Genomic DNA, 13,029 nt, shown 5'->3' on the forward strand with positions numbered 1-13,029 from the left:
ACAAATCGTAGGGTTCGTGTAAGGAGCTGGCTTTCGACAGGGCAGCAGCGAGAGGTTTACACTAAAATATGGTGCTAGTCACGAAGAAGTGCTAGGAAAACAAAGCAGAGCCATAGTATTGTCTTATTCTGTCACTGAACTATGGGAGATAAGATGTTAAAGGACGAAAATCTCCACCAAATGAAGATACAAGAGTGTATTTTTTTTTTTTTTAAATAACAGGACAGAGGAAGGAAAAACAAATGAATTAAAAAAATAATCCATACACCAGATCACTGGCGTCCTCCATTCATAAAATATCTGTACCAGTTGGACTTAACAGCTGCAGGTTTAAGTTTGGCAGAAACAACTCCGGGGAAGCGAGTTCCAGAGATATGCAGTTCGGGGAATAAAAGAATTCTGACAGGAATGAAGGTAGACTAGTAAAACACCCAATCCTGATTCTGTGGGATGTTGCTGAAGGAAGTCTTGTGATGTTTGTGTGATGGTGTGATGACTTTTATGTGTCCAGCTGCCTAAATAACAGAGGTGTTGAGTGTGTTGAATGTGTTGTATTATTTAAGAGAAGCATGTGGGGTCACAAGGAGAGACAGACTGACAAATGAGGAAGTAAAGGAGCGTTGTGATGTGGATGTGGATGTGATAGGAAGCGTTAGGAGAAACACACTGAGGTGGTTTGGCCATGTGAAGAGGATGGAGAACGAGAGACTGACAAGGAGAGTGTATGTAAGTGAGGTGGAGTGGGGAGAGGGAGGGGGAGGCCAAGGATGAGATGGAGGGATGAAGTGGAGAGGTATATGAGAGAGGTAGTGTGAGGTAGGAACAAGGCAGTGAAATGGCGGGGAAAAGGGCGACGTGGAGGCTATTTGTTTGTGGGCACCCCTTACGGGATCAAGGCGTCTGGCAATAGATAGATAAATAGAGTGTTTGCCAATAAATGTCCATATTAAACACGTACAGCGCCTCACCTGTCTCTCTCCTGCAGTAAGCACAGGTCCCGGCGTCCGTTCGAGGAGCTGGCGTTCGTGAGGGCGTCCCCGGGTCTGGTTAACTCCGACTGGGGGCCAATCAGCGGAGGGTTGTACGCCAGACACCTACAGCGATGGTTGGACTACTTCCCCAGGGCGTCCATACACGTTGTTAGTGGGGAGAACCTGGTACGGGACCCAGCCGCTGAGCTCTGCAAGGTTCAAGTGAGTTTAGGCTCAATTTGGGTGAGTCTGAGTACGTTTAAATCTATCTATCTATCTATAGCCCGAGGCCCTAATTCCGCAAAGGGTGGCCGCAGACAAAACGCCTCCAAGTTGCTCTGTCACCCACCATTTGACTGCCTTCCCCCAACTTACTTCCCCCTCCCTCATATACCTCTCAACTCCATCCCAACACCTCATCCTCGGTCTCCCCCTCCCTCTCCCTCCCTCCACTTCACCTACATGCACCATCTTAGTCAGTCTTTCGTTCTCCATTTAAGTAAACCTGGTATTTGTTGTTTTTACTCTAACTTGGCCTAAAACTGCCAACTCTCCACCCTGAATGCTGTTATAACACTAGATAAACGAGAGAATATGATGCTAGTCACGAAGCAGTGCTATGGAATGGATATATAGCCGTAGCAATGTCTTATGCTGCCACTAAACTACGTGAACTAAGTTGCAAATGAACGATAATCTGCGCCAAGTTTAGGTGAAAGAGGTATAGTATAGATAGATCTGAGTATGTTTGGGTACACATGGTTAGTTTGGGTATGGTTGTGTGGCTGTGGGTTGGTTTGGGTGAACACGGGTGAAGTCTAAGTACCTTTGGGTGAATGTGGCTTAGTCTGGGTAGATTTGAATGAATTTGAGTACATATGGTTAGTGTGGGTATGTCTGGGTGACTGTGGGTTAATTTTAGTGAGCATGGGTGAGTTTGGGTAACTTTAGGTTGATTAGAGTGAGCTTGATTGGGTGTGGGTGAGTCTGGGTGACTATTGATTGATTTGGGTGAGCCTGAGTGACTGTGGGTTGATCTGGGTGAGTTTGGATGACTGTTGACCTGAGTAAGTTTGTGTGGATTTGAGTGACTTCGGGTAACTGTGAGTTGATCTAGGTGAGTTGGGTGATTATGGGTTGATCTGGGTGAGTCTGGGCAGATCTGGGTAAGTCTGGGCAAGTCTGTAGTAACATAGTAAGGTCTGAGTACATTTGGATGGTCTGGGTGAGTCTCATTTGATATAATTGGCCTTGGGTAGATGTGGCTGAGTTTGGGTAAGCTTGATCTGATTTGGTTTGGTCTGATTTAGGGCTGGGTTGAGTGGACTTGAGCGAGGCTGGGCTAGGTTAAGGGTTAAGTGGACCTGGTTGGGATGGGCTAGGTTAAGCAGATTTGGGGAAGGTTAGGCTAGGTTAGGGGACTTGAGCTAGGCTGGGCTAGGTTAAGGTATAATTTGGAGCTGGGTTAAGTGGATCTGGGCTGGGGTGGCTTGGGAAAGGTTAAGTGGACTTGGGCCACGTTGAGCTAGCTAGGGCGAAAATACTATTTGCGGTGGGCTGGGCTAGGCTAAAATATGATTTGGGGCTGGGTTTAGCGGACTTAGGCTAGACTGAGCTAGGTCAAGGTTGGAATACGACTTCCCCTTTACTTTTGGCAGGACACAGATCAGAGTGAGAGTTGTGGAAATGAGTTACCTGAGAGTAGCGTGTGGAGTTGGGTGGAGAGACAAACAGACAAGTGAGGAGGTCAAGGAGAGTTGTGGTGTTGATGTGGATGTCATTGAAAGTGTTTAGGGAAACACTTTGAGATGATTTGGCCATGTGGAGATGGTGGAGAATGTGAGACTAACTAGAAGAGTGTGAGTGAGATGGAGGGGGAGAGGAGGAGGAGGGGGAAGGAAACCTAAGATTATACGGAAGGGAAAGGGGCAACGTCGAAGCGATATAATTGTGGCCATCCCTTACGAGATAGATATACAGATAGACAGCGTTTCATTCCTAGATAGATAGATAGATATATAGGCAAGTAGACAGAGTTTCATTGCTAACGTCAGGTGATTTTCCTATTAATTTTGCTACGTACAACCCTCACGTGGTAACACCGATATAACTGGGAGGTGAAACTGTTCGGTTATACAAAGGTCCCTCGACTCCCTCCCTATCCACCTAAAGGAAGATGGTGAGCTGTGGGTAAAGGGATGCTTCAGCCTGCAGTCCACTGGGTTCACGTCCAGATGAGACTGGAACAACAACAACAACAACAACAACATCCTTCTCCTCCTCCTCCTCATCATCATCATCATCATCGTCAACAATAAGAATAACACTAACAACTACGCGCTATAAAAGGGCTGACACACACACACACACACACACACACACACACACACACACACACACACGCTTTAACTTATCGGTCAGAAATGTACAATTTCACATCATAATCCAATTTACGGCAAACGAGTTTATGCCCGTCTTTATAAACCCTTCTCAGCTACAGAGTTAAAGGTAAGGCTAAAGGTGAGTTGGGTTTGGTAAGATGTAAAAGTTAAATTTGGTAAGGTTGAATTATGAGTGGACTGGGATAGGTTAGGTTAGGTATTATGGTAAGTGTTAAGGATGGGTTAGGTTAGGAGAGGTTATGATAGATTAGGATAGGTCAGGTTAGAAGCAAGGTTGGGATTAGGATAACGTGGATAGGCTGAGATGACCCGGACAGGATCGATTAACTCCGCCCTTCCTTAAGGGCCTATCACACGGTACCTGAAATCATGGTTTGCCGACGGAACGCGTTCCTGGTTTGCTGGAACCAGGCACAAACTCTATCACACACGTTCCTCGAACGCCGCCGACGGTAGGCAAAAATGTAAACAAACACGCCGTAGTCTGTCCTAGCTACTCTCACGCATCAGGTGCAAACTGGCTTTTCTTGAATTTGCTGAGGGAAGAGTGATTGCTGCACTGGCTCTTGCAGTGATAGCACTTGAGGAGGAAGAGGAGGAGACAGAAGCGGCGGCGGCCAAAACCACAAGGAGACGGCTGTGGAGCCGAGAATGGTTGATGAGAAGAGAGGAGGGAAGCAAGTGGCTTTTAATGTTCTTTTTTTTTGTGAAACATAGAATTCTTGTGATCCCAAAGACAAAGGAATGCCCTTATTTTTTCAATGAGGGTATTCTCCATTTACCATTTACTATAACTTTCCTGAGCTGGATAAAATCGTCTGGAGCTAAGGGGTTAAGCAGCTGAAGTTTGAGAGAGAGAGAGAGAGAGAGAGAGAGAGAGAGAGAGAGAGAGAGAGAGAGAGAGAGAGAGAGGAGCAATAGGTGAGAAAACGAGAAAGTGAAGGAACTGAGGGCGAGAAACGAAAGAAGAAGAGGGGAAGAGGAAAATGAATTTAATGAAGAAAGATATTCAAAAAAGAGAAGGAAAGAGAGGATGAGATAAAGAATGATATATAAGAACAGATGAAAGGGAGAAGACAGACAGACATAGGCGGACACGAGAAGACGAAAAGAAAAGAAACGAAATTGTGGAAAAGGAAGTGGAAAGAAGTGTGCAAGAAAACAGGAAATTATGTAGAAAAAACCCGAGGTGAAAGTGTGTGTGTTGTTCCTTGCCTGAGAGAGAGAGAGAGAGAGAGAGAGAAAGCTAAGAAGATGGAAATGCGTGACTAAGAAAAGAAAAAAATCTAGCATTCTTTCTCACCTGACCAGCGACACAAACGACCAAGATAATCTACCCTGGAATGACTCACTCCAGGTAGACCCCCAACACACACTTATAGGTTAATGATGATGATGATGATGATGATGATGATGATGATGATGATGATGATGGTGATGATGATGTACGTAGCTAATAAACGAAGCTTGTGTAATAGTGTTTGTGATCACCTTGCCTTGCATACACACATGCGCTTACGGTCAAAATGCTGTCGTAAGTCGGGCTTTGATGTGCAGGAAGGACAAGGAGGCTTCATAAATACATCTTAGTTACGACACGAAAATTACAGCAGGTTATGACTGTTTTCTGCAGGATGGTCAGGGAAGAGAGTGCAAAAATCATCCCTTGTGTAGTTCATCCTGTAAAAACCTTAGTTACGACGGGGAATGGATCGTAAGTATACCATCCTTTTCGTAAGATTTATCGCCGCTAAGATACAACTAGATCCCGGCTGAGTAAAATCGAGTGTGTTTGGCTGCAGTAAAAAGCTAGGTATGGAAGGGTAAGGGAGACTGCTTTTGCCTCCTTTACTACACAGTTTCTGAATCTAAATAAAGCCATCTCAAGGTAGGGAGAATTTTGTTATTATTATTATAATTATCATTATTATTATTATTATTATTATTATTATTACTATTATTATTATTATTATTATTATTATTATTATTATTATCATTATTATTATTATTATTATTATTATTATTATTATTATTATTATTATTATTATTATTATTATTATTATACTTTTGTTGGCTGCTATTATTTTTTATTGTTGTTGTTGCTGTTATTATTAATGTTATTGTTATTATTATCTATTGTTATTACTGTTGTTATTACCAGTCGCGAAGACGAAGCTGGTATTATTTTCAATGTGTGTGTGTGTGTGTGTGTGTGTGTGTGTGTGTGTGTGTGTGTGTGTGTGTGTGTGTGTGTGTGTGTGTGTGTGTGTGTGTGTGTGTTAGCAGGATAACTTCACAAGCGCTCAAGACATCATCACAAAATTTTACGGGTGTGTAGTACAGTAGAGATGAAAATCTTCTACGGGTATTGTTTTCAGTTTGTCTGTCTGTCTGTGTGTCTGTTAACACTATAACTTCGCAACCACTCAAGATATCATCACAAAATTGTACAGGTGTGTAGTAGGGATGAAAATCTCCTACGAGTTTTTAATTGGTGAAAGTAGGTCAAGGTCAAGGTCATATTCCGAGCAGCGCTAGATATTTATCAGATCATGGCTGGTGTGATTCCTTGGGGGGGGGGCCTCTAGTTGTTATTATTACTGTTATTGTTATAGTTGTTATTATGTTGTTGTTGCTGTCTTTGTTGTTGTTGTTGTTGACTGACATCCGTCTGACACATCCACCAAATGGACTGCAGGGTTGAAACTCCCCTTCTCCTACAGGTCACCCTCCTCCTTTCGGGGGACAGAGAGGCAGCTGGTGGTCGTTTGCATAACCAGGCAGTGGAGCAGCCTGATTATATCAATGTCACCACGTGAAGGCGTCCCTCTCCTGCATAAGGGTAGTAATGATAAAATACACACTTAAATCATCCATAATTGTACCCTTCACACACACACACACACACACACACACACACACACACACACACACACACACACACACACACACAGGCTATCAACGATGTAATATATTCATGTCATCAACACGCACATGTATAACCTATAATGAATAATTTTACATACATTAGCCACGAATAATCATGGAGAGAGAGAGAGAGAGAGAGAGAGAGAGAGAGAGAGAGAGAGAGAGGTGGAAGTGTGAGTTAACGCGTGCTCATACTAAAAAACAAACCTAACCTAACCTAACAGATTAACCGAACTGACTAACATACTAACCTAACCTAATACTAAGAGAACGAACGTAACTTAACCTAATAGATTAATCTACGTAACACACTAACCTAACCTGATACTAAGAGAACGAGCGTAACTTAACCTAATAGATTAATCTACGTAACATACTAACCTAACCTAATACTAAGAAAACAAACCTAGCCTTACCTAGACTTTCTTGGGTAAAAAGTACAAAAATGGTACACAGAAGAAAAATCTCAACCCGGTTTCCTGCAGGCTGAAGTTGTCGACTAAAGTGAAGCATTTTTAAGTCCCGGATAAGGATGGTGGCGAGGGACAGAGAAATCATGTAATCTCTCCAGCGACCTAAAACAGCTGTCTCTCCATCTTGAATATTGAGATATGGAGGGTTTGGTTAGTCTTTTCAGTTAGTTGTTTTCCTGGGAGGGGCACTAACCCTCCGCCAACCCACTTGGTGACATGTAGGGAATACGTATTGGTTGGTTACAAGGTCTAAAGAATGGGTTGGTTATAAGGTTACCAACCAGCGTATGAAAATGATTTGCTGGCTTACAGAAAATTATTTGCAATGTCACTAAATGTAGAGTCATCCTGGAGTAGAATAGCACTACACTGAGTGAGTGGATGATGACAACCCCCACTGAATGAGTGTGGGAGAATATGTAAGAAATGGAATCTAAAAGTGAATGTAGGGGAGAGCAAAGTTGTGGTATTCCAGAGGAATGAAGTCACTGAATGTACAGTGATGCTGGATGAGGAGGAAATGGAATGTGAGTGCATTCAAGTCCTTGGGTAGTGTGATGAGGAAAGATGGAGGTTTTGAGGATGAAGTGCTTGACTGTACAACAAGGAAGTTAGGTTGCTGGCTTTTTGAAAGCAGTGACAAGAAACAGGGAACTGAGCATAGAAGTAAAACAAGCTGCTACATGACAGTATTGATACCAACTCTAACGTATGGAAGTGAAGCATCAACCTTGTTGGAAGGACACATGTCAAGAGTGAGAACAGTGGAAATGAGTTATTTGAGAGGAGCATCTGGAGTCACATGGAGAGAGACTGACAAATGAGGAAGTGAAGGAGTGTTGTGGCGTGGATATGGTTGTGATAAGAGAGCATTGGGAGAAATGCACTGGGTTGGTTTGGCCATGTGGAGAGGAAGAAATGTAAGAGACTAAAAAGGAGAATGAATGTGAGTGAGGTGTAGGGGGTAGGGAGGAGACACAGAGGGAGACAGAGGATAAGGTGGTGGGATGGAGTGAAGAGGCATATGAGAGAAGGGGCGTGAGTTAGCAGGGAGGGCAGCGAAATGGTAGGGGATACAAAGACGTGGAGGTGATTTGTTTGTGGTCACCCCAAACGGGACTATGCTTCTGGATATATAATGATAGATGAAGGGTTTATTGATCAAATTCAATGCTAGTCACGAAAAAGTGCTATGGAATAGATGTAGAGCCCTAGCACTGCCTTTGACAGTAGAGCCATATAACCGCTATTTACTCTAACTTGGCCTAAAACTGCCATCTCTCCATTTTCACTCTTCAGCAGCAACAAAAGATTATTGCTCGAATTTGGTGCTAGTCACGAAGAAGTGCCAAGGAAAAGATGAAGAGCCGTGGCCTTGTCTTTTTCTGCACTGAGTCAGCCATTTTCACCATTGGAAAGGCCGAACCAAACTTAATAAATTAATCACCGTCCAAGCCGGGATACGATTCCGAGCCAGGGGTGAAATTCTCGACCATACTTACGATCGATTCTTTGTCGTAACTTGGGTTTGTTTTTACAGGAAGAACGAGAGACACGGGGGGGGGGGGCTGGTAGTATGGTGTTGTGATTGAGGTGGTATATAATGTGAAGTGAGTATATAGGTGTTTTTTCATTGCAGGTGTTAGAATAGCTGGAGGTGGGATATTGTTATAGAAGGGTTGATAATGTTTGTATGGTGATTGTTTCATGTGCCTAGGTGTGTTGTGTGTGTGTCATATAACAGCAGAGGTGCTGTGTACTGGAACAGGCTCATGCATAGAATTGTGTGCCCCTCATGTGAAGGTAGTCTCTCACTGGGAGGGCTTTAATATCAGATGGAAAGTGAGCTGAGGATGTGGATTTGGTGCAGTCAGTGGTGATGCGTAGGTCGTTGTTCTGTACGATTTGCAAAGGTGTTGTGGGTGTTAGATAGGATGGGAGCCTATGCTGGGGAGGGGGGGGGGGAAGGAGTATAGATCATCACTGATATAAATACTGTCTTTTGGAGTAAAGAGAGTGTTTCTTTTTGTTGACCAAAGCCTGGGCCTGTAGTTGGCCTGAGTGCATTGAGTCTGGGGGTGCACCGCCTCTTGTCTTGTATATGGTCCTTGAAGGTGAGTCTGATGTTGTGTGTCTCTAAGAATGTTAGACTCATACACGTAGCCACTGGGGGGGCAGGGGGGGGAAATTGCCCCCCCCCCTGGGAAAATTTTGGGGAAATGCTGAAAGGGATTTTTGGCATGGTTCTTGTATGACAATAAAGTTTTCCTAATTTTGCCACTAGTATATTAAACAACTATCAAATTCCAAAAATATTTACGAGGGAAGAATAGCGTCCTTTGAAACTGAAAGCTAGACTAAATATTATCCTTGAGAAAAAATGACCAGTTATAACTTAAGAGGTTCCCCTGTCACCTTATATTATGTGGTTAATATTAGAACTCTAATGATGTTTTGCACATGAATCCTGATGAGGTGTAAAAATGGCCTTCCTGTCCCCTCAGCCACATGCTCTCACCCTGCAGCCATATCCTCTCACCCTGTAGCCAGTTGCAAACAAACACTGCACAATTATTGTTACAAACAGCTGAAACAAGCAGAATTTTTGAAGGCTGCACGAAACCATTACAATCACCTCAGACTACATTTTAGAAGGTAAGCAGATATAAATATGTGTGCCAGGGGCCTCGTTTGGGTGTGGGACAGAGGGACGTGTTCCCCCCCCACACACACACACTTTTTGGAGCTTAGGGGATAGAGTATCTTTTGTCCCTCCAATTAGTTCAGAATTTTCAGGATGAATAGCTTTACGCCGTTTTTCTTTTTTTTCCTTAATGGGAAAATCATTTCTATACAGCGCAGTACAGTACAGGTGATGTGAAAATCATTCCCTGTTGAGCGGGGAAGCTCGAGTGGTCACTGAGTCAAGGATTAAGAGAGGAGTCAAGGATTAAGAGAGGTTAATCCCACCAGATGTATTTACTTAGGTCAGTCTTGACGTATGCAACACCCCTGATGTTGGAGCCAATGAGAATCAAACTAGAAGAATAAGTAGTGGAAAACAGAATTTCTCTTGGCTACCACCAAAACAGTAGAACAAAACAGAATACCAGACTGGGGGAGGCTGCGGCAACTAATTTTAATTTACACATAATGTGCTAAGTGGAGAGATAGATAGATAGAGAGAGAGAGAGAGAGAGAGAGAGAGAGAGAGAGAGAGAGAGAGAGAGAGAGAGAGAGAATCGCAAAGGAAAATAGAAAAATAGCGATAGTATCACGAATGTGGGAAAGTGTGTGTTCGGGACACTCACGCCAGATCTCGAGTTTTCATTGGCCTATCCATTCCGCCATTTTTCTTCCAGCAGCCAGTCAAAATACAGGGTTTATTTCCGAACAAAAACAGATTTTATGGACGCCATTGCCTCTCGTATTGTACGTGCTATGCCGATGTGTGATGTACTGTATTTCATCATAATTTCGTAGGTTATTACGCAAAATAGCTGTACTTCCTTATATGTACAGAAAGGTAAAGACAGCAGATAAATGATGCGTTAAGAGTATAGTGTGACAGTGCTTTTTTCAGTACTAAAAGTAAAAAGAAATTTGTGGTACCGAGAAAAAAAAAATTGTTTTGAGGTAGAACGCACAAAAGTAAGCATGCATATATTGGTAATAATACCATCTACGAGCGTGACCATGATGACCAATGATACTAGTGACAAGATGTCGTTGCAATGAAAACTCCAGTGTATTCTAATTTATTGCTGGTGTTTCCTTTTGCTCTCTAATGAAAGAGGAGACCTATTTATCTGTCTATCTATTGCCAGACGCCTTAATCCCATACGGGGTGGCCACAAACAAATCGCCTCCAAGTCACCCTGTCTGCCGCCATTTCACTGGCTTCCTCCCAGTTCACACACCCCTCTCTCATATACCTCTCCACTCCATCCCTCCATCTCAACCTTGGCCTTCCCCTCCCTCTCTCCCCCTCCACCTCACTCACATACACTCTCCTCGTCAGTCTCTCACTCTCCATCCTCTCCACATGGCCAAACCACCTCAGTGAGTTTCTCCTAACGCTTCCTATCACATCCACATCCACACCACAAACCTCCTTCACTTCCTCATTAGTCAGTCTGTCTCACCATGTGACTCCACAGGCTCCTCTCAAATAACTCATTTCCACTGCTCTCACTCTTGACTTCTGTCCCTCCAACAACGTCCAAGCTGCACTTCCATACGTTAGAGTTGGTATCACAATACCCTCATGTAATAACTTTTTCACTTCCATGCTCACTTCCCTGTTTCTTATCACCGCCTTCAAGGAACCAGCAACCTTCCTTGCTGTACGCTTTCAAGCACTTCATCCTCCAAACTTCCATCCTTACTCATCACACTACCCAAGTACTTAAACGTACTCACATTTTCCATTTCCTCATCGTCCAAGCTCACTGTACATTCACTGACTTCACCTCTCTCGAAGACCATAATTTTACTCTTCCCTACATTCACCTTTAGTTTTCGTTTCTTACATACTCTCCCAAACTCATCCATCAAGCCTTGCAGCTCCCCTTCGTCTTCGCTTAACAACAGAATATCATATGCAAACAGCAGAACAGGGAGTTTCCAAACACTACCCTCTCTCATTAGGGCCAATCGAACATCCACTGCCCTACCTTGTATCTCTTTTATAACCCCATCCATATACAGATTAAACAACCATGGAGACATGATATCCCTGTTTCAACCCAACCCTCAAATAGGAAAAACTCACTCAGTTCACTCTTCACACGCACTGCAGCCTTAGCACCCTCATACATACTCTTCACGGCATTCAACAACTTCCCATCTACTCCATATATTCTTAATACTTTCCACAATCCTTGTCTATCCACCCTGTCATATGCTTTCTCCAAATCCATGAAGGCCGCATACAACTTCCTTCCCTTCTCTAGAAACTTTTCCACTTAAGATCTAAGGATGAATATCTGATCTACACAACCTCTTCACTTCCTAAAGCCTCCCTGTTCTTTTCCAACTCCAACTCAGTACATAATGTTACCAGAGGAGACCTCTGGTAACATTATGTACTGAGTGCTTTTTTTTACATACTCTCCTCTGAAAGGATTATTAGCTAATTACTTAAAGTTACTTCAAGAAAGCTGTGAATATATGGGAAAAAGTTGGTTTTTCTTTAAGACATTGGAGCAAATGCGCCAGTAGTGATGTAATTTCTTTCTGATGACATAAAGCATCAAATCTAAGAAAAATTGTGGTGACAGATATTTTGGGGAAATATTCCAATTGTTTGCCCCCACTGGCAAAAATTCTGGATACGCCACTGATATTGCTGTACTGTGTGTGGCACACGAACATTATTAAATAATGTGATGTTGGGGGGAGTACCTGTGTTCATGCTTACAGCTGGTGGCGAGCGTGCTGGTGGATTTGGCTGGGGTGATTTTCAACCTGTTGTCCTTAACCCAAGTCTGCAGTGTGTTGAGGTAGTCCTGTTGCAGTGTACAGGCTGTGTCTGCAGTGTGTTGAAGTAGTCCTGTTGCAGTGTACAGGCTGTGTCTGCAGTGTGTTGAGGTAGTCCTGTTGCAGTGTACAGGCTGTGTCTGCAGTGTGTTGAGGTAATCCTGTTGCAGTGTACAGGCTGTGTCTGCATTATGTTGAGGTTGTCCTGTTGCAGTATACAGGCTGTGTCTGCAGTGTGTTGAGGTAGTCCTGTTGCAGTGTACAGGCTGTGTCTGCAGTGTGTTGAGGTAGTCCTGTTGCAGTGTACAGGCTGTGTCTGCAGTGTGTTGAGGTAGTCCTGTTGCAGTGTACAGGCTGTGTCTACAGAGTGGTTTGTGCTTGTTGTGGTGATGTCATCTGCATATGAGACAATATATGTGGGTGGCTGGGGTGGGGGAATATTATATATGTATAGGTTGAAGAGTGTGGGTGGGAGATCTGAGCGCTGTGCAACTCTGATGGGGAAATTTCGTGTTGGTGATGGGTTGGCAGAGAATGTAACATGTGCTTGTCTACCAGGCAAGTAGAAGGCAAGCCAGCGCTTGGTGTTCTCCATGTTTGTGTTGTGTTTTTTGGTGATTAGTTTGCGTTGGGGGACGGCATCAAAGGCTTTACTAATATTTGTTGTTGTGAGTAGTGTGCGCTGTGCGGGTACAATGATAAGGTGTAACGTGCAAACTTGGTAGCTAAAGAAAACGTGTTACTGGTATTGTTGGCCAGCTTGTAACATTGTAC

At 43.5% G+C, this 13,029-nt stretch overlaps 1 protein-coding gene across 1 annotated transcript in view; it reads left to right on the forward strand.

Moving 5' to 3' along the window:
• LOC145411912 (heparan sulfate glucosamine 3-O-sulfotransferase 3B1-like) overlaps window positions 1–8,425 on the forward strand; it is an 88,426-nt gene extending 80,001 nt beyond the window's left edge. The window contains exons 6-7 of the mRNA XM_080281882.1: window positions 986–1,193; window positions 8,414–8,425. Of these exons, the coding sequence (XP_080138008.1) occupies window positions 986–1,193; window positions 8,414–8,425 (220 nt within the window). The remainder of the gene's footprint in view (window positions 1–985; window positions 1,194–8,413) is intronic.
• Window positions 8,426–13,029: the final 4,604 nt, after the last annotated feature.

The sequence above is a fragment of the Coenobita brevimanus genome, chromosome 91 (assembly GCF_032717465.1).
Source record: "Coenobita brevimanus isolate Jiangsu-jjx chromosome 91, ASM3271746v2, whole genome shotgun sequence".
Classification (NCBI taxonomy): domain Eukaryota; kingdom Metazoa; phylum Arthropoda; class Malacostraca; order Decapoda; family Coenobitidae; genus Coenobita; species Coenobita brevimanus.